Raw genomic sequence first — 22,815 nt, forward strand, 5'->3', positions numbered from 1 at the left:
AAAAATCAGTTAATAATCTTTTCAGAAAGCAATAATCTGCAGCAATAATCTTTTCAGCTATATCCAATTTGAGCTGTATCCTAACTTGTACCAAAATTTGTTCACTCATCACCCCAGCAGTGCCTTGAATTTAAGATTCTCATCCTTACGTTGAAATTCCTCCGCCCTATCACCTTCCAAGATCTCTGTGCTCCTCCTATTCTGGCCTCTTGTGCATCCTCGATTTCTATCATCACGTTATTGATGATCACGCCTTCAGCTATCTAGGCCCTAGGTTCTGGAATCACCTCCCTAAACCTCTCTGCCTCTCTACTTCTATCTCCTTCTTTAAGGTGATCCTTGAAGCCTACCTATTTGATCAAGCTTTTGGTTACCAGTCTTAATATCCCCTTAGGTAGCTCAGTGGCTCCTGTGAAGCACTTTGGCATGTTTTAAGATGTTAAAGGCAAGTTGCTACTGTTATGCTGAAATCCTTTATAGATGATCTGAAGTGAAGTCCTAGCAATTAGTCAATGGTAAAACTTATGGAGTTACTTACGCTATTTGGGTTAGTAATTAAAAGCTCTGACGTATTAGCTTCACAAGTTCCAAATTAAGAAATTTGGCTTAAACAACAATAAATCCTTGATGTGAATGTCTTGTGGATTTTCATTTGAATCAAAAGCTGGCATTCGAGCTGAACAGACAATATATTACCTCTAAGGATTGGAATTCTGTTGTGTAATGGAAACATAGGAGCAGGAGTAGGCTATTCAGCCCCTCAAGCCTATTCCATCATTCAGTAAGATTATGGTTGATCTGTATCTTAACTCCATCCATCTACTTTGGTTCCATATCCTCTTATACCCTAGTCTAGCAAAAAACCATCTCACATTTAAAATTATTGATTGAGCTGACATCTACTGCTTTCTGTGGAACAAAATTCCATATTTCTACCACCCTTTTCAAGAAAAAGTGTTTCCTAACTTCTCTCCTGATTTTCAAGTTATATCCCCTTGTCCCAGTCCCTCCACCAGTGGAAAAGTTTCTATCTACCCTATTAATTTCTTTTGAATCCTAAAAACCTCAGTCAAATCATCCCTTAAACTTCTTGTAGCCCAGGCAATATAAGCCAATTTATGTAATTTCTCTTCATATTCTAACCAGTGGAGCCCTGGGAATATTCTGATGAATCTGCTTTGCACTTCTTCCAAAGCAAATATATCCTTTCTATGATGCAGTGCCAAGAGCTGTACACAGTAGTCCAGATGTGGTCTAAATGGGGCTTTGTATAACAACAGCAAAACTTCCTTCCCTTTATATCTTAGACCTCTAGTTATAAAGGCTCATATTTTTCCATTTTTTTTGTGCCTGACTACTACTTATGCGATATTAGAATTCAATGTGTTAGCATTAAAACAGATTTTAATGAAGACGTGAACTGTTAACTGTGTGTCAGCTGGATTCACCAGGTAGCAGTCAGTGAGGGTTCACCATGGAAGACTATGGGCAGGAATTTCCTCAGGGATGCTCCCGCTTTGTTGCTGCAACTTTGGGAAAGTGCTGCAGATGCCCCATCCTGTTTGCTGTGTAGTATAATCAGCATAATATACACAAGAACACAACAGCTAGGAGCAGGAGTAGGCCATTCGGCCTCTTGAGCCTGCTCCACCATTCTATAAGATCATGCTTGATCTAATTGTGGCCTCAACTCCACTTTCCTGCCTGGCCCCAATAACCCTTGACTTCCCCTAATTATTAAACTGCGTCCCCTAGTTCTAGACTCCCTACAAGGGGAGTCCTCTCAGCATCCACCCTATTAAGTCCTCTCAGGATCTTAAATGTTTCAGTAAGATCACCTTTCAATCTTCTCAACTCCAATGAGTATAGGCCAAAACTACTCAACCTTTCCTCATAAGATAACCCCGTCATCCCAGGAATCAGTTAAGTGAACCATCTCTGAACTGCTTCTAATACAATGATATCCTTTCTTGAATAAGGACAGGCCATCCTTTGACTCACCAAATGCAGCAACACAGGAGACCTGATATTTTTGGTTTAATCTAATTTGATGCATGCAACTGTTAAATAGTCATTTGGTAGTACAGGGCTTGAGTATTGCTGAAAAAAGAGACATGTCTAAGCTTTTTGTCTTGCACTCATCAGGACACTCGTAAGAATACCAATACAGGGGGGTAAACAACAATTTATACTCTATGTGAAGAGGGTGCTGATTGGTTAGCAAGTGACGTTGCCATGGAGAATGCACCACTGATGGTGACTGACAGTTAACTGCCAAGTATTGTTGAGATTTAAACGAGGCAGCTTGACCTTGATTGGTCAAGGCATTGCCCTGAGGAATGAGTCAGTGAATGGCTGTCACTTATTTTGTTTAGCTGAAACAGACAGTGTATGTACATGTTCTTTCTGTCTGCAAAGAGCAGTGCCCTGTGTATTAATATATATTAATATATGTAGCTTCCAGTACATGCAAATACGCCACACTGCAAGCATGACTGAAAATCTTAAATTGGTTGTCAGTGTAATTCTTAGCACATTGAGGATTATTTAGCAAATGTTGTCTAATCGCGGAATCACATCTAATATTGGCCACTGCGTTTTGAGTTTTGCAAGCACAAGCTAGCTGGGTATGATCTGTATCCTGCCCTTTGCGAACAGTGGCTGGGACATGCTGTTTGATACGATCTGCCAGTCTCTGGGATTAACGGCTTAGCATCACACTGGCACTGAAATTCATATACTAAATGTCACTATTTGTGATATTGTCACTCATACAGTGTCAGCTGCTCTGGGTATAAATCTTGGGAAGAATATGAAGAAATTGTTGGATGAGTAGCTGGTCCTCTAGCACATGACTGAATAATTACTGAAAGTTGAACATTTTTGATCTGCCCAATGTTGACAGGTCTGCTAGTCACAAAATGACACTGTAGAAAAAAGGTTTATTTTTAAAACTAGATGGGTTCTGTTGCTGGAAAAGGCTGGCTCATATTTTAGAATGTAAGTGATCTAGATCAAGGTAAAAGCAAAATACTGCAGGTGCTGGAAATCTGAAACAAAAACAGAAAATGCTGGAAAAACTCAGCAGGTCTAACAGCATTTGTGGAGAGAAAAATAACAGAGTTAACGTTTCAAGTCCTTATGACTCTTCTTCAAGTCTCTTCTTCAGAGACTCTTCTTCTTCGCTCTGAAGAAGAGCCATAGGGTGTCGAAACGTTAACTCTGTTATTTTTCTCTCCACAGATGCTGTTAGACCTGCTGAGTTTTTCCAGCATTTTCTGATCTAGATTAAAGTCCATTTTGCATCAATTTAATGTTCATGCAGGGTAAATTTTGAATCAACACAACTGCCTCCGATTAGCTAGAAAATAAGTATATGATTATATACATGAGCCTAATTCTTTGAGAGCCAGTTAGAACAATAGGTTTTCCAATGTGACATCAGTAAATGCACAAGCCATCAGGTACACCCATGTTCTGTCTGTATTTTACTATAAATAATGACTAATCATGGAAAATATTTGACAGTTCAAATATTGAATAGGTAATTAAATTTTAAATTACCATTCACTAATCAATTACTGGCACTAAAAAAACATAAAACATCATTCAAAAAAAATGAAAAGCAAATGAACAGGTATTGACACAACCAAAGTCAATGTCAAAGTTTCATTCCTTTAATATTGCACTGTAAACTGTGCTGACAATGGAAGTGGACAGAAGAAGTGTCCATCCCTAACTGGAAAATGCTTATAAATGACAGGATGATATCATCCATCAAAAGTTCCATCATTTCCGCTTGTATTACACTCAACAGATGGCTGTGGAAAACTGATAACTTTTTATTTTGAACTAAAATACGTGAATTATTACCTATTCTCCAAGCCAAGCTGAAAAAAATTCTCACACCTAAGAGCACCATAACCATGGATTCCCAATGGGGAGCTCCCGACGTCACCAGCACCCTATTTAAGTTTTCAGGAAGGCCGGGGTGCAGCAAAATCAGCTGCGCGCCCACTGACCTGTCAATGGCCAATTCAGGCCATTGACAGAGTCAGTTATGTAATCAAGGGACCTGCCCGTCCAACCTTAAGGTTGGCGGGCAAGTCAGGAGCCCTGGCGCGAACTAGAGAAAGCAAGAAACCTCATCCATAGGCGGGATGAGGTTTCATGTAGCTTTTAAAACATTTTAATAAAGTTTTTTTGAAAATTATGAATATGTCCCAACTCATGTGACATTGTCACATGAGGGGACATGTTAGGGAAATTTTATTTTTCTATTTTAAGGTTTTTTGACATTTACTGCTGATCTCCCTGAGGCAGCACTTACCCTCAGGGAGATGAGTGCACTCTTTCTTGCGCATGCGCGAAAGAGCGCACTCTCGATTTTGGGATTCCCCCACCCGCCCGCACAGGAAGCACATAGCGCTTCCCTGCAGACATCGCGCTGGGCGGGCCTTAATTGGCCCACCCACGTAAAGTGGCGGCGCGCCTCCGATCGGGGGCACCGTTTGGAAGCGCGCCTGTGAGTGCCCGCCCTTCAACTTCGCCCTGGCCGGGCGAAAATTCAGGCCTATGTTGCCAGGTTTGCAGTTCATCAAAGGAAAGCTGATGAGACCAGTTATGCACAAATTAAGTGTGAAAGACCATTATTTATCTCCTATTGTATATCAATGGCCTTTCAGTTTTAAGTCATTGTGGATGGACAATGGCTGTTGACCATGTAACGGAAACTGGCTTCTGACACTGAGATCGTTTATTATCCCAAGGCCCATAAGTGACTTCTGCAGACTGCAGAAGAACACTGATAAGACAACAGCTGTAGTGAAATGCTGTGCCCTCTTTGCTTTTTAAGAACCATTAGTCGTCAGCCAGTCTGAGAACCAGACTCTGAAATGAACTGCAGGTTATCAAGCAGACAAAGTACTTAATCTGTTCCAGTTTCAAAATTTACCTGAGAACCAGCCTGCTAGGTATTTGATTACAAGAAACCTCACAAGCTGCTGTGAACTCTTCACTTTACAAGACGTTCACTTCAAGTTTAAATCATCGAAACCATTCAAGAAACCACAGGCCTGGGAGACCAGAAATCATAAATCAGAAACTGAATTAATTATAATCTGTAAAAGTGCTGTATCTGTATCTGTGTCCAATCTTTGTGTGTGTGTGTGCGTGTGTGTTGTTCGGAACAAAGTATAACTTAAAGTTTAATTTATATTTACATTTGTGTGTTAAGAAAGGTTCTAGTTTCATTTAGAGGTTTTTTGTGAGCTTGGAGCCAGGAAATCTGGAGGCCCTGTTTTTGTATGCATGTATTTTGAATGAGGTTTTACCACCCTTTAAGTGAGGAGATGGGTTACAGAAGGGTTAGTACTTTAATGAATTCAGAAGAAAAAAACAAAAAGTAGAAAAACTGTGCTGTGGCCTAGCCACCGGAGTCCAGGGGCACACAAAGACACAGGGAAAGGCAGAAGAGCAGTTCAGTCAGTGTGTGTATACCAGTGAGTGAAGGCAGATGTTCTAAAGTCTGAATCAAGAAATCCTGCAAGATTGCTGGGGAACTGAGTTTAGGGAACTCATGTGTTTGCTCTGAAGTTGAAGTAATAGTGATTTCAGATTTCGGGTCTCAGGGAGATATACCACTGGGAAAAAGTATCTAGTGAATGCTCAGAAATACGCCAGAAGAAAGCCATTTGCAACTGATCCAGCCCAAGCAAGAAGCTTTGGTGTTGAGGTAGTGGTAAATCTTCACTAGGGTTTTGTAAGAGTAATTGCTGGAATGAAAAGAACAATGTGAATTTGAATAATTTTCTAGTGTTTGTATTGAAATCTTGCCAACTTTTTTGTCTAGGGTAATATAGTTAGTTTTTCTTGTTTAATAAATGTTTTATTCTTTCTGTTAAAAGTACACTAGTAGACTCTTGTGAATGTTTTCAGTAACTGACCTCCACGGTTTCTAAAAAAAAGGTGGGATTTTCCAGACCCGCCTGCCGCCAGGATCGTCCGGTCCCACCAAAAGTACATACATACAAACATGTGAGCTAGGAGAGGGAGTAGGCCACTCGGCCCTTCAAGCCAGCTCCACTATTCAATAAGATCATGGTTGATCTGGTTGTAACATCCGCCTAACCCCCCTGCCCCCCAAATAGCTTTTCACCCCCTTGTTAATCAAGAATCTAGCTAGCTCTGCCTTAAAAATATTCAAAGACTCTGCCTCCACTGCCTTTTCAGGAAGTGTTCCAAAGACTCAAAATCTTCTGAGAGAAAAGGTTTCTCTTCATCTCTGTCTTAAATGAGCGAGCCCTTATTTTTAAACTGTGACCCCTAGTTCGAGATTCACCCACAAGAGGAAGCATGCTCTCCACATCCACTCTGTCAAGATCCCTCAGGGTCTTAAAGGTTTCAATTAAGTCACCCCTCACTCTTCTAAATTCCAGTGGATACAAGCCTAACCTGTCCAACCTTTCCCGATAAAACAACCCACCCATTCCTGGTATTAGCCTAGTAAACCTTCACTGAACTCTTTCAAACGCATGTACATCTTCCCTTAAATAAGGAGACCAATAACATACACAGTACTCCAAATGTGGTCTCACCAGTGCCCTGTATAACTGAAGCATAACTGCCCTACTTTTGTAATCAATTCCCCTCACAATAAACAATAACATTCTATTAGTTTTCATAGGCCAGAATTTTCTCATTGGCGTGTGGGGGCAGGCCCCGCACGCCGACACATAAAATGACACGCGGTGACGTCGGGCGAGCATCCCGACATCATCGCGCGCCATCGCAATATTTAGGTGGGCGGGTGCGTGATGTTCTCCGATGCGCGCCCGCCATTAACTAATCATCCAGTTAAGGCCCTTGAGGCAGCAATTGTCTGCTTTTTTTCAGGGCCCGTGCGATCTTCAGGACGTCGCACGGGCGCAACGGGCAGGCGGGTAGGAGATATTTGTATAAACCTCATCCACTGGCGGGATAAGGAGGGTGAGTGGGGTCGCGAGTGGTATCTGTTGATATTTAATTGTGAAAGTTACTGCTATTTGCCTGTATGAGCGGGAATATTTCAAAACTCATACCAGCTGCTTGGACAGGAGTAACAGCCTTCAGGTCAGGGCTCCAGGAGTAAAGATCATTTTTGGGGCCTGCAGGTTTCAGGAAGCCTTCCCTTAGCCTGAGAATGAGAGTTGTGCTATCCACTGGAGGCACCTCCTCTGAGGAAGAAGGGAGGGCCAAAAGGGGGAGGAGGCCAGGAGTGCACATTCAGCCTCCAGGGGAGCCACCTTTGGGAAGAGAGGCGCAGGCACAAGGGGCGCGGGGCCAACAGGAAATCCAAGGCAGAAGGAGACACAGAAGACGCTACTATCATGCTGCCAGGGTTTACAGACAGCGAAGCTGCTACCTCAATATGTCTGAGGTGTAGTGCCGAAGGAGGCTCCATCTTTTAAGGGAGACAGTCACCTCCATCTATCAGATGATAGGCCCTGAGATCTGCGCCAACTGTGTGGGTGGACACCCCATGCCAGTGGCGCTGAAGGCCACGGCTGCCCTCAACTTCTATGCCTCCGGCTCTTTCCAGGGCTCGGTGGGTGTCCACACTTGTGTCGAGCAGGTGACAGACGCTCTGTTCAGGTGTGCATTGACTTTCATCCACTACCGCTGGGAGAAGGCCAATCAGAGGCTTCGCGGCCATTGCTGGCTTCCCCCACGTCCTGGGTGCAATAGACTGTACACATGTGGCCATCAAGGCGCCAGTAGGTGAGCCCGGTGCCTTCATCAACAGGAAGGGATTCCACTCCATGAATATGCAGATAGTGTCTGACCACAAGATGCAGATTCTGCAAGTCTGTGCAAGGTACCCAGGCAGCTCCCATGACGCTTACATACTCAGACACTCTTCAGTGCTCCAGCACGGCTGGATGGATGGTTGCTGGGTGACAAAGGCTATCCCCTCAGAAGGTGGCTCATGACGCCTCTCTGCCATCCAAGAACAGGGGCTGCGCAGCAGTACAATAGGAGCCACGCCTCCACAAGGGCTGTGATAGAGAGAACCATCGGTCGTCTCAAGATGCGCTTCCGATGCCTGGACCGCTCGCGGGGCACACTCCAGTAACCCCCAGATCGTTGTCGCTGATAGTGGTTGCATGCTGCGCTCTCCACAATCTGATGCTGGAAAGGGGCAACGCAGTGGACGAAGAGGATTTAGACGCAGTTGCTCCAGCTGCACACGATGGGTTCAGCAGTAAATCCAAGGATGAGCACACACAGGAGAACGCTGAGTGGGGTAGATGCTGACCCAGGCATACTGCAGTAAGGTAGGGACACCCTAGAAGCTTTAATCCAAAGAACCTTCAGCTAGCCCAACACAGGTGGACCTCCAACACATGCCAGGGCTGTAGGCTCCATACTCGATACCTGAGTGCTAAATTTGCCTGGATAGGAACATTAACTAAGGCCCTTGTCAATAAAGCTCAATGTCAAACAACTCACTCATAACATCATGGGTTCCCATCTACCTACAGAAGTAAGGAACCACCCTGAGCCATGCTTAGATATCAAAATTTAATGATATAACAAAATGAAGTTCAGAAATCAAAAAAAAGTGTTGCACATCACACCAAAGGTCTTAATGAACTAATACTGGAGCAACATAAAAGCACCAGTGAGAAACCCATGGTGTGCCTAAGGTGCCTTAAATTTACGCTTACGGGTGCTATGTTAGGTGCTCCCCCCTCGCTAGCACTGGCATCTGAGACAGCTTGCTTACTGTGCTGTCCTGTTGGCCTCGATGACCTTGGCGGCTGTCCTCTGGCCCATGGAGCCTGTGCTGGCCCCGCCTGGGAGGGAGCAGCCAGTTCCACAGCTGGCATCTCCCCAGTCGTCACAGCCTCATCGGATGCCACGGTCACTGGCAGAGGGGCAGAGGAGCTACTGCCCTCATCCGGAGCGCCCTGAGAAGAGCCCATAGAGACGACAGGCAGCTGCTGCGCCGATGTGAGGTCGCTTCGGACCTCCCTGCTCACCGTAGATGGAGAAGAGCATTGATTAGTCCAGCCTGCACCTGGATTCCTATCACATCCCTGCCAACCCAGCCAGAGTGGGACATTGGAGGGCTCTAGTTCTTCGTCACCCCGCAGCTGCCACACACTCACACAAAGAACCCAGGGCTGACCCCCCACCTTGCTCAAATGCTGCCTCCATCACATTTGGCACCACATGGTCTAACCTTGCAGAACAAGGGGGCACAAGCACATGGAGCACAAAGGCCAGCAGATGGATTGGTGCCCCACCACATGGAAGCTCCCCTCCCAGCATGTTAGCACCCTGATTTTGAGATACTTTGTAGTTCCAGGACTGTGCCTAGGTGCAGATCCTTGAGTTTGCCGCTGAATCTGTATTCTGGGTGTCAGTGTCACACATGCTGCGGGTGCAGAACCCATCCTAGCACAACCCTCTCAGGGTGAACTAGGCATGGACAATATCTGCTGGCCCACCCAGCGAGGGAAACAATGCTGTAACTACACTCGGTCTTTTTTTGGTGGTGGTGGTTGGCGGGGGGTGGGTGGGGTGGGGGGTGTTGGGGGGTGGTGGGGGGTGCGCCTTGGGTGGAAAGGGTGACGTCTGCACTATGTGAGCTCAGCCAACATGGTACTCGCCCTTCCCGAGCGCAGGAGGTCGTTGAATCTCTTGTGCACTGGACCCACATGCGTCGCACCACATCATGGGAGCTCACACTCTCAGCCACCTCCTCCCAGGCATGTTTGGTCAGGTGGGGGGGCCTCCGCCTCCCGTCCCTAAGAAGCAGGACCTCCTGCCGCGCTGCCACCTCCTCCAGGAGTGCAGCTAGGTACTCATCCAAAAACCGAGGAGCACACTGCCCCGCTGCCCTACCCTCCAGCCTGGCCTGCTCCACTGGCCTACCCTCCTGCCTGGCCTGCCCCACTGCCCTACCCAGATCCCTTTGAATCTCAGAGCTCTGCAATCTCTCACCATCTAGACAATAAGCCTTTTTAATCCTTCCTGCCAAAATGAACAATTTCACATTTGCCCACATTATACTCTATTTGCTAGGTCTTTGCCCACTCACTTAACATATCTATGTCACTTTGTAGCCTCCTTACACCCTCTTCACAACTTTCTTTCCCACCTATCTTTGTGTCGTCAGCATATTTACCACACATACCACCTGTCCCTTCATCCAAGTTATTTATATAATTTGTAAAATGTTGAGGGCCCAGCACTGATCCCTGTGGCACACCACTTGTCACATTCTGCCAACCAGAAGAAGACCCATTTATGGCTACCCTCTGTTTCCTGTTAACTAGCCAATCTTCCATCCATGCCAATATGTTACCCCCTACACCATGAGCTTTTATTTTCTGCAGTAGCCTTTAATATGGCACCTTATCAAATGCCTTCTGGAAATCTAAGTACAGTACATCTGCCAGTTCCCCTTTAACCAAGGCACATGTGACTCCTTCAAAGAACTCTGATAAATTGGTTAAACATGATTTCCCTTTCATAAAACCATGTTGACTCTGCATGATTGCCTGCAATCTTCTAAGTGCACTGCTATAACATCTTTAATAATAGCTTCCAACATTTTCCTTATGACAAATGTTAAGCTAACTGGCCTGTAATTTCTTGCTTTTTGTCTCCCTCTCCTTTTCAAAAGAGGAGTTATATTTGCTACTTTCCAATCTAATGGAATCTTCCCTGAATCTGGGGATTTTTGGAAAATTAAAACCAATGTATCAACTATTTCACTAGCCATTTCTTTCAAGACCGTAGGATGAAGTCCATCAAGACCCAGGGATTTGTCAGGCCGTAGCTCCAACAATTTGCTCAATACCTCTTCTCTGGTGATTGTAATTTTCCTGAATTCCTCCCTTCCATTTCCTGATTTACAGCTTTTTTTCAATGGAATTTTGGCTGGACTGCCACATCGCCCATGGCAGGTCCCACCATGGCGGGGCCAGGAAATCCCAGCCATAGTTAGGATCTATCAAGCCAGATTTCCCTCTGGGATCTGAAGGACTGTCCAGTATTAACATCAGCTGGGATTGTAGCAGTGTGTGTGTGCATGTGTGTGGGAGGCCAAGTGTGTAATATTGCATTAATTGGGGGTAAGTGTGAGAATAAGTAATGTTTTTTTATTTTAAACTCACAAAAGCTTGGTGCTAAATTATTTAATTGGAACACACATTCCAAGGGTAAGAAAAGACGCATCTCTTTCCATACAAAGCATACTGATTATGGGCAGTAAAAGAGATATCCTGTCTGTGAAACTACACACTAAAACAGCACTTGTAGCCTTGTTATGGTAACTACTACAATTTTGTTTCCAACAATGTTAATAAATCTGTTTCCAATCTTAGTCAATATGCTGCCCGTTGCTGAATCATTTAACCACTGTTTAACAAGGCTAGAGAGACCATTATATTTGGATACCCCCTTGGCAACAACCTAAGAGAAACATTGGCCACATGGCTGGCTTCCCCAAAATGCTAGTGAGCTTGTGGGTGATGCAGGGAGGGGGTGGGGGGGGGCGCGGTGGGTAGGAGGAGGCTGTTATGTAGTATAACTCTAGCAGAGTCTCGATAATGATGATGGCTTGTCGTGTTCTTCTCAAACTTGCCTTTCAGAAAGACTCTATGATGAAAATCCCTGAAGGAGAACATAAGGCAGAAGTGGGACCATTTCAAGCAGAATAACAGCAGCTGCAACAGGAGGAAGAGCAAGCGAGACCAGCAGCAAGAGATTTGACAATAACTTATTTAAAACATCATCTCAAATTAAATGAAGCGAAACACTTCCGCATTGGCCCTATCGTGAATCTCAACACAAATCTGCAGAATGGTTCCCAGAATATTTATTACATTCTCCAAAACTATGGACAGCTGCCATTATGAAAATGTTTTTTTTTAATTCTTTCATGGGATGTGGGCATCGCTGGCTGGGCCAGTATTTTTATTGCCCATCCCTAATTGCCCTTGAGAAGGGCACTTGTGACCACTTAATAGTCAATAGCCAAATGTGATCAAAAGCTTTACACCATTTCATTCTCCTAAACAACATGCTTACCCTCATTGCCTGTGCGCTGTCCTTAAGCCTGTTTTGGAACTCTGTCTAGGTGCTACCTTAGGGCCAAGGGGGCCAGAGGCAGCTGGCTGAAAACTATGACTGTGAGCTTGGGATGGCCCTCCTTTCAGGGCAGCTGAGTTGTGGGAGGACTTTGCTGCAGGTAGCATCTCAAGTGCTTTGGCTTGGGTGATCTGGTCCTACTTCCTTCTATCTACATTTGAGGGGCAGGCTTGAGGGCTCACATGCTACCATTAGGAGTGACGGCAGCATCATGTGTGCAGACTCCTACCATGCACTAGCACCGGATCCTGGGTACAACTGTCCACTGATCAACAGGAGGACAGACCTAATGCTTATGCTGAGATAATCCTAAGATCTCGGAAGTTGCTTGCATAAATCTATCCAGAATGTTTCCCAAAAGCCCTATTGCCAGTAATCAATTACCTCCATGTTGGAGGCGTTAATGGTTTTGGAGGCCTCCATATTGGATGGGATCAATGCAGATGTTCCTGAAGTTGTTATTCACTCCAGTGATAACTGCATAATTGAAAAATCTTCCTGGATGGAGTCACATAGGATGGAATTGGAATCCAATGTGATCCAGCCTTGCATCCACCAAGATGCTCCTCAGTACCTGCATGTAATTATAATGCTTGCCCAACATTTGGAACAGGGTCTGTGGGTTCAGAGTTCACAGAATCTTCAATCAGGAGTTGACATTTACTTCTACTCCTAACTCCTCCAATTGCCTCATGCTTTGTATTTCATCAAGTGGAAACCCACTTACACTTCTACTTGTATTATCTGCATTAGCTATTTCCCTGGCAGGTGGATCTCACTGAACTATGAGTGAGAGAGAAGTACGATTGATTGGAGGAGTGAGGATGTGGCAGTCTGGCCTGAGCAAAGGGGCCTTGCCTGTTTCCTTCCTTCTCCTCAGCAGATTGTTGTTGTTTTCAATGTAGAAGAAGAAAAACTAAGGAAAATTTCAATATTTGGTGGGCAAACTGAGTTGTGCAGTGTGGCCTCTGAAGGCCTGCTCCCATAAGTGTTTGTGTTTCCACCCCTTGAGTTGGCAAACCCAAACATGGTCCATAAAAGATACAGCTGCCACTGGCCTTCCTGCATCTCCAACCCAAGTACACACAGGAGTTCCAGCACCTCTCGTTTATTTTGGATGAGTGATTAAATTTCAAGTGAGATCACGTTCTGTGGCCTGAAACATGGAAGGCATGACGACAGCACTGAAGTATGACCAAAGCATTTTGTCAGAATTTCAGATGGGAAAGAGTGACAGGAATTACAAGCCGGAATGATCAGGTCTGGTGACAAATGGAAGGGTTTTGTACACTCTGAGGGAAGTTGAACATAAAGGTTGCATATTTGAGAGGGATGGGACTATGTATAATGGGTACACATTAAAGATCTCTGGTGCAGCCATTAAACTCAAAGAAGCTTGAGGAGCTGCCACACATATCAATGAAGGGAAATGGGATGAACACATGTTACCTTGGCAGCCTTGATGATATCACTAAACTTTATTTTGCACTGCACTGGAGTTCTTCAGAAAGCTTTTGATAAAGTCCCACATAAGAGGTTACTGTGCAAAATTAAAGCACATGGGATTGGAGGTAATACATTGGCATGGATTGAGAATTGGTTAACAAACAGGAAACAGAGAGTAGGAATAAATGGGTCTTTTTCAGGGTGGCAGATGGTGACTAGTGGGGTACAGCAGGGATCAGTGTTTCGGCCCCAGCTATTCACAATATATATCAATGATTTGGATGAGGGACCCAAATGTAATATTTCCAAGTTTACTGATGACACAAAGCATCGTGGGAATGTGAGTGGTGAGGAGGATGTTAAGAGGCTTCAAGGTGATTTAGACAGGTCGAGTGAGAGGGCAAATACATGGCAGATGCAGTATAATGTGGATAAGTGTGAAGTTTTCCACTTCGATAGGAACAACAGAATGGCAGAGTATTATTTAAGTAATGATAGATTGGAAAATCTTGATGTATAAAGGGACCTGGGTGTCCTTGTACACCAATCACTGAAAATAAGCATGCAGGTGCAGCAAGCAATTAAAAAGGCAAATGGCATGTTGGCCTTCATTGCGAGAGGACTTGAGTACAGGAGCAAGGATGTCTTACTGCAGCTGTACAGGACCTTGATGAGACCACACCTGGAGTACTGTGTGCAGTTTTGGTCTCCTTACTTCAGAAAGAATATACTTGCTGTAGAGGAAGTGCAGCAGAGGTTCACCAGACTGATCCCTGGGATGGCAGGATTCTCATATGAGGAGAGATTGGGTCAACGAGCCCTGTATTCACTGGAGTTTAGGAGAATGAGAGAAAATCTCATTGAAACATATAAAATTCTGACAGGGATGGAGAGACTGGATGCAGGGATGATGTTTCCTCTGGCTGGGGGTCTAGAACAAGGGGTCACAGTCTGAGGATACAGGGTGGGCCATTTAGGACTGAGATGAGGAGAAACTTCTTCACTCAGAGGGTGGTGAATCTGTGGAATTTTCTACCACAGAGAGCTGTGGAGGCCAAGTCACTGAATATACTTAAGAAGGAAACAGACTCTAAAGGCATAAAAGGGTATGGGGAGAGAGTGGGGGTATGGCGTTGAGTAGAGGGTCAGCCATGATCATATGGAATGGTGGAGTGGGCTCATAGGGCGAAATGATCTACTCCTGCTCCTATTTTCTATGTTTCTATATTTCATGAGCTCGGTTAGCTGACACTAACAGCAGGAGTAACCACACTTATCAATGCATAGACCGCTGGCTTTCACCCACCAGCCTCAAACAGTTCTCTCTTCCAATTCAGTTCATTGAAAAGTGCATCCAGGCCTGATTTGAAGCACTTTGCAGCTCATCTTCTTCCTACCACTCTTGCTGCCATCTTCAGTTATAACTTTGAAATCCTCTTCCAGTGCTGCCATTGCCTCTTTAAGAAGTCACAAGCCTAAATAAGACTTGTAAGTCAGGATTGCGCAGCTTGCCCACTTGCAATTATACAAATGTACTGAGCCTCAAAATTGTGATTGAGTCAACATCGGTGCAATTGGTAGTTTGGGGTCTTCCAGCAGCACAGCTGCTGTTTTGCTTCCTGCAGAATTTCTAGGATTTTTAAGCCTTATACGTGTATGCTCCCAGGGATCTTTCAGATCAAAGGCTTTGCACTGCATTTAAGTTTCATTTTTTGAAGCTTACACAAATTTGACTCCTGATTATACGGATTCTATTGAGCCTTAAAATGTTAATCAGGCACTGTGTAATTACACAATTGACCTCATTTCAGACTCAGCAAAAGATGACAAAATACTTAACCTTTAGAAGCACTGCTGTGTAAATATCAAATATGGATATGAATTTTCCTGTTTATTGTCAGCTCTTACACTGGTCTTAAGCTATTATTGGTCTGAAAAGGTTGAGGACATCTGTGTTTTAGCACATCTGACTACATTTACTTCAGTATTGTGCTAAACAGAAATTTCCTCATTTTTTTCACAGTGTAAATCTTATACCTGTGAAAACTCTTCAGAGTTCACCTGCATAGCTATGCTGTTCAACAATGCCACTTCTGCAATTGGCATTATCTTATATGCAAAAACAATTGCTTCCACCAAATGTAAGTGAGGATTTGGTGAACTGAAGACGGCACCAACTTCACTTACTGATTACAAACTTCGGAGGAACTGGTTTTTAACTACTCCCTTCCTATTTTTTAATTACTGACACCTTTACTTCATTTTACCATGACGCTTTCCACTCCGCCCAGAAAAAAATGGGTTTAATCCATACTCCCTCATCCTAAACCCACACTCGGATTGACTTGAAACAAGGGATGGTTTCCCCATGGGCATCCAACACTATGTTGGCCACAAGAATCAGGCAACATTGGACTTTGTCTCTCCAAGGATGTCATTGGGCATCTCTGCCAACTGTATCACAAAGATTTGCAGAATCACTCCACTGGCACACCTACACTATGGCAATTAATTGACAGCTGCCCTAAACTTTTACTACTCCACATCCTTCAGGTCCCCACATGGCACGTGTTCCACCCATGGAGTGGGGTCAGGTACCTGACACCCACTTTCATAGAGCAATTGAATTTCTCCACTTGGCCATTGCCCATAAACAGCAGAGGCACAGGCAGTCTGGCACGGACATCTACAGGATACCAGAGCAAAGTACTATGGATGCTGGAAACCTGAAATAAAAACAGAAAATGCTGAGATCACAAAGGGTTACCGACTGGAAACGTTAACTTTGGCTGGAATTTTCCAACCCAGTGGAGGCGACTTTAGAAGCAGAAATTCTGAAAGAGAAGTATTGAGCTGGTTACCTGACATGTCCCTGCCTATGTGGGCTTTTTACTAGAGGCGGGCTCCCAGTGGCAATGGCTACCCACTTGGAAGTGGCAGGAAACTAATTCATGTAATTAAGTGTATAATCTTCCCTATTTTACCAGTGCAATGAAACTTTCCAAATGTCACAAGGGTCCCACACAGTGTCAGGAATTTGTCAGGAGGAGGCAAATCACAGTGGAAGTCATTGCTGTCTTTATTTGATAGGCATTTAGGTGAACAAGGGACCAAAGCAACAAGGTTCAGGGCAGGGCTAAATGAATTAAAAAATAATCAGATCCAAAAAGAGTAAGAAAATTATATCTAAATCTTGTAGGGAGAAGGGTGAAGGAGTTCAATGGGATGAATATAGAATACACAGAAACACGATGAGAAGATAAGCAGGGGGTCAAAGAAGGACCAGTAAAATCTATAACTGGAGATATAAAATACAACAGTATTTTAATAACAAGATGATCGGTGAAGTGCAGTTTGCGGTGGGTTCAACCATAGTTTGCCTGTTAATTCATGTCTACCCTATATTAATTCTGGATATTAGAGTATTAGATCAATAGTATTGATTGTTTGCCTTGTTAACATGTATTAAGTGAAATTTCTTCTTCTGTTTTATAACCATGGAATCTTGTGACTTTATTCTCTTAGTGGGAAACTGGGATTTTAAATTTCATCTACTTTAACAAAAAACAAATTGCTGATCCCTACCCAGATAGTAAAAAATTTTGAGGTCTCGTCCAGGATCGTTAAAAAATTTGGGGGTCTGGACTCAGATCATACCACTTAATGATGCTGTGACCTAGGGTCATAACAATAGCATCCAAAATTAAATGAATCACAATCTCTCCCATGCCCCATGTGCATTTTTCCATTCTTCTGAAAAGTAGACTACTTAACACCAGTGAGAGGTGACCACTGAAAAATCCATATGAATGTTGATAAATCAAACAGCAGGAGCGCTGAAACATAGCAATGATAAAAGTAATTGCTTCGCTTTTATGTAGAACTTACACATATCTAAAGGCATATTTTAATTTCTGAACATGTTCCTTGTTATATTTTGAGAAAAAAGTAAAGCCTTTTTTCCAGCACATCTGTGGCAATCCAAAGAAATTATAATTTCTAGTTCTAGTTAGCTCTAGTAGTAATCAAGAACATACCAATTTTCTTTTCTTTATAACATTCAAAAAGTGCTGGACTTTTGTACTTTAAAAGTAGGGGCTGTTCGAGAGGGTTGCAGAACTCCCTTACTTGAAATGTAATAGACAAATACTAAAAGTTTAGATTGTTTTTCTATGGAATATTGAGCATTCATCCTCCTTGATTCAAAAATTGACATGGAGAAGATGTTAAAAGTGCAGTTCACTATTTGAATGGTTTTGTTTCTCCCTTTTTGAATGTTTCTTTCTTTTTCTACCTTTCTGTCTTGGTTGCCCTCCTCGTAGTGCATTTTTCTCTATTACACATCTCCTTGTGACTGAAGTTTCTAATTTCATAAGCTTTTAGCAACAAAACAGACTTTATAATGAAACAGCATTTCCTCTCTGTGATGTTTTTCTCTTTTTCATTAACATCTTTTTTGTATTGCTGTTACTTTCTCTTCCTCTCTTTATTATTCAATCCCTGTCTCTCTGCTCCTCTCCCCTTTTTAATTTGTTCTTCTCTTCCTATGTTACTTTCTGAATCATTCTGATGTTTTCATTGTTACTCCTGTGATCTGTAGAATATCTTTTCCTCTAGTGATTTCCAATTGCTGCCTTTTCCAAGCAACAATGTTTCTCAAATCTATATTCCCTGAACAAACCATCACCAAGTATAAAAAATAGGAGTTAAAAATATGGCTCCAGGATGCAGGGAATTGTGTTGCAGCAATTCAACTCACAAAACCTAAACAACTCACTAAACCTAAAACGCTAGTTAGGCCACGGCTGGAGTACTGCGTGCAGTTCTGGTCACCACATTTTAGGAAGAATGTGATTGCACTGGAGAGAGTGCAGAGGGGATTCACCAGGATGTTGCCTGAGCTGGAGCATTTCAGCTATGAAAAGAGACTGGATAGGCTAGGGTTGTTTTCCTTAGAGCAGAGAAGGCTGAGGGGGGACCTGATAGAGGTGTACAAAATTATGAGGGGCATAGATGGGGTAGATAGGAAGAAACTTTTCCCCTTAGCAGAGGTGTCAATAACCAGGGGGTATAGATTTAAGGTGAGAGGCAGGAGGTTTAGAGGGGATTTGAGGAAAAATTTTTCACCCAGCGGTGGCTGGAATCTGGAACACACTGCCTGAGGGGGTGGTAGTGGCTGGAACCCTCACAACATTTAAGAAGTATTTAGATGAGCACTTGAAACACCATAGCATACAGGGCTACGGGCCAAGTGCTGGAAAATGGAATTAGAATAGATAGGTGCTTGATTGCCGGCACGGACACAATGGGCCGAATAACTGTATAACTCAATGACTCTATGAATCTATGACTAACTCTCCTTTATTTACAGTTAAAGCTTTGATGCTTTGGCCTGTTTTAACTTCTGGTTCCAGAGGTTTGGAAAGAGTTGTTCTTCGCACTGTTTCTTCATTTTGTATAAATCCAAAATCAGGACAACAGGATCTATCATCATAAGCAACTTCAAATGTAGGGAAACTAATATGTAAATGAGTTTAAACTTTATGTAGCCCTAAAGAACTGTAGTATGAATGTAACTGATCAAAAAAATGAAAATAGTTTGCACATTCCTGAAGCAGCACATACCACATTTAAAAGCCATTACTCTTTGGAGTCTTTGATGGGTGATCAGTGAACATTGTGACAATTTACATAAAATCTACAGCACAGAGGCAGGCTAATCAGCTCAATTAGTCTATGCTGATGATTATCATAGAATATAAATCTGATGTGAAGAAGGGGGCCATTCAGCCCATCATGTCCATGTCAGCCAACAAGTAGCCATCCAGCCTAATCCCACTTTCCAGCTCTTGATCCATAGCTTTGCAGGTTACAGCAATTCAAGTGCATACCCAGGCATTTTTTAAAATGTTATGAGGGTTTCTGCCTCTACCACTCTTTCAGGCAGTGAGAAGGCACCATACTCTGGGTGAAACAATTTCTCTTGATTCCCCTATAAACCTTCTACCACTTACTCTAAATCTATCCCTTCCAACCAAGTGAATAGGTCCTTCTTATCCATTCTATCTGGACCCCTCATAATTTTATAGACTTTAATTAGATTTCCCTTCCGCTTCCTCTGTTCCAAATAAAACAACCCTAGGCTATCCAATCTTTTCTCATACTAAAATTCTCCAATCCAGGCAACATTCTCATAAATTTCCTCTGTACCCTCTCCAGTGCAATCACATCTATCCTATATATTGTACTGACCAGAACTGCACACAGTATTCCAATTGTGGCCTTTTTAGTGCTTTGTACAGTTCCATAGTAACCTCCCAGCTCTTTTATTCTATGCCTCAGCTAATAAAGGCAATTATCCCATCTGTCTTCTTGACTGCCTTATCTACCTGTATAATCACCTTCAGGAATCTGTGGGCATGCACTCCAAGGTCCCTCTGTTCCTCTACACTTCTCAGCATCCAACTATTTTGCCTTATTAGCCTTCCCCAGATAAATTACCTCATGCTTCTTTGATTGAACTCCATTTGCCCGCGTTCTGCGTCCACTGACGAGTCCATTGGTATCTTCCTGCAGTCTATAGCTTTATTCTTCATTGCCAACCACACACTTTACTTCACATCACCCTCATCCCACTCTAATTACTCCTTTCTACACTTCACCCATATCTCTTTATTCGGACTCGAAACGTTAACTGTGTTCCTCTCCGCAGATGCTGCCAGACCTGCTGAGTTTTTTCAGGTATTTTTATTTTTGTTTTGGATTTCCAGCATCCGCAGTTTTTTGCTTTTATCTGTTTTGCTTTTATCTCTTTATTCCTCACTTCCTTATACACGCATCATGCTTTTACTTCGATGATAATTGCTTTCTGCTTCAACTACTCCAAGTGGAGCGAGTTCCCATTCACAGCACTGTGTGTGTAAAGAAATGTCTCTTAAATTCTTTACATGACCTGTTGGCGGCTACTTTATATTTCTCCCGCCTTGTTCTGCATTGGCCCACAAGTGGGCAGTTTCTCGACATCCGCACTGTCCGATTCCTTTACAAATTAAAAACAAACTCCAGCAGGTTTCCTCTTATCCATCAAGATTGGAAAAGACAATTAGAGCGCTGTAAAGTATATTACTGATATTGCTCCCTTATCCCACCCTGAACCCTGCCACCCCATTCGAAAGCCGTCTAATGATTATGAATTGACAGCAATTTAAGCACCATAAAGAAGCACCGAGTCGCCGGTTCTAGTGCCCAAACTGAGCTATTTTCTGATGAAGCTCATGGCAGCAATTAACTGATCAACTGAATATTTATTACATGTGACAAGTTATGTATTTACCAGTGCCTCGCCTTTCTACCGAGACAATACCGATCACCTCTTGTGAACATTACTCACTGCGATAAAAGTTACTGCAATAATCTCCTTAAAAAAATAATTCGTCACCGTTAAAATCTCAAAGATATTTTAGAAACACAGATCTTAGTAAATCTGTATTAATTCACAATCAAATTGTTTAAACTATAAGACGCCTGAAACATTTTAAACTGACAATGTTTTTAAAAATGACAATTGTGTAATGACAAGAACGAGAGAAGAAATGTATAATGAGGCTGTGGTGAAGAACAAAAAGAAAAATAAGGATTAAACGCTTAAAAACTGATGAACACGAGATAAATAGATAAAACACAACTCTATCGTGGAGTTCACAACTTTGGCAATTATATTTGAAATCTACTCCCTACCTCAAAGCAGACCCTGCAACAATAATATTGGCGCTCCTTGGAGATCGACAATGTTCCCTCTGAGCAGACCTGACCGTGCCACTTCGTCTAAACTGTACACTCACCAACAGATAAACACTGATCTCCACTCGCTGCTCACTGACGCTGAATGCTCGAGTCACCATGATACTGCAGATGCTCCTAGTTCAAATGTTCCAGTATATTCTTAAACTGTGTTCGTGCAACATACCCAACAATGAGGTCTTCATTCTTAAATCAAGTCACATGCAAATTCATGCTGTCAGACGTCCTCAGGCAAACGGAACTTTCCGATACACAAAGAACCTGCAATTCTCCTTCATCTCTTCAGCATCTGAAATTCTACAAGCGCTTCACAGTTAATGGAGTACTTTTAAACGTCGATCACTGTTGTTGTGTGGCCAATTTGCACACAGCAAGATCCCATAACATTAAATCGGACAGTATTGGATACAAGTTGCTCAGTTTTCATCCATTGAATTGGTTAGAAACAAGCCAGGCAGGATGACATGAGATTTCTGCCCCGTTCGAAGTTTAAAGTTACTCTAAACCCGTTTCAGTGTTCTTGGTTGAAAAGTAAATGTTGACCAAGACGGTGAGAGAATTCTCCTGCTCTTCTTGAAATAGTGCCATATGGATTCTTTAATGCCTACCTGAAAGGTTTAACCAAAGATGACATTAGGACAATGCAGCACTCCCTCAGCACTGCACTGCACCGCACCTAGATTATGTTTTCAGATCTCTGGAAATTATAGAAAATGTTTCCTTGATGAAAATTTGCTACGTTACCAGGAACTAATTCAAGGGACATTTAAATTATTGAAATTCCAAATGTCTTGAAAAATGAAGCTGCATTTGGTATGGTATATATTTTTGTGATTAGATATAACATATATACACATAGTACACACACAATTTTATAACATATATAGGAACAGCAGGAGGTGGGATTTATGCACATGGATCTTTAAAGGTGGCAGGACATATTGACAGTAGCTGGCAAAGAATTTAGGATTTTGGGCTTTGTAAATAAAAGACTTGAGAACAAAAACAGGGAAGTTATGCTAAATCTTTATAAAGGTTTGGTTAGGCCAGAAATAGAGACAAGGTAGACAAAGAAAAGCTGTTCCTATTGGTTGATGGTACCAGAATAAGTGACACAGATCTAAAGTTTTGGGCAAGAGATACAAGGAAGGACTTTTTTATGCAGAGAGTGGTAATGACCTGGAACTCGCAGCCTATGAGGCTGCTGAAAGTAGAGATGACCAATGATTTCAAAAGGAAATTGGATAGGCACTTGAGGGAAATAAATTTACAGGGATAGAGTGAGCGCATGGGACCATTTGGATTACGTACAGAGAGCTAGCATGGACTTGATGTGCCATGATGACTCAATTACTCTATGACTTAGATACACACATATACATACCAATGGATCTCTGGAACAGTGCTCATTGTGTCAGTGAATTC

The 22,815-nt window shown here is 42.9% G+C and overlaps 1 protein-coding gene across 2 annotated transcripts in view; it reads right to left on the bottom strand.

Moving 5' to 3' along the window:
• Nucleotides 1-21,567, bottom strand: part of opn5 (opsin 5) — a 94,262-nt gene extending 72,695 nt beyond the window's left edge. For both annotated transcript variants that reach the window (XM_078542076.1, XM_078542075.1), the window contains exon 1: nt 21,432-21,567. In XM_078542076.1, the coding sequence (XP_078398202.1) occupies nt 21,432-21,491 (60 nt within the window). In that variant the 5' untranslated portion in view covers nt 21,492-21,567. The remainder of the gene's footprint in view (nt 1-21,431) is intronic.
• Between the last annotated feature and the right edge of the window lie 1,248 nt (nt 21,568-22,815).

Source organism: Cetorhinus maximus, chromosome 5 (assembly GCF_964194155.1).
Source record: "Cetorhinus maximus chromosome 5, sCetMax3.hap1.1, whole genome shotgun sequence".
Classification (NCBI taxonomy): domain Eukaryota; kingdom Metazoa; phylum Chordata; class Chondrichthyes; order Lamniformes; family Cetorhinidae; genus Cetorhinus; species Cetorhinus maximus.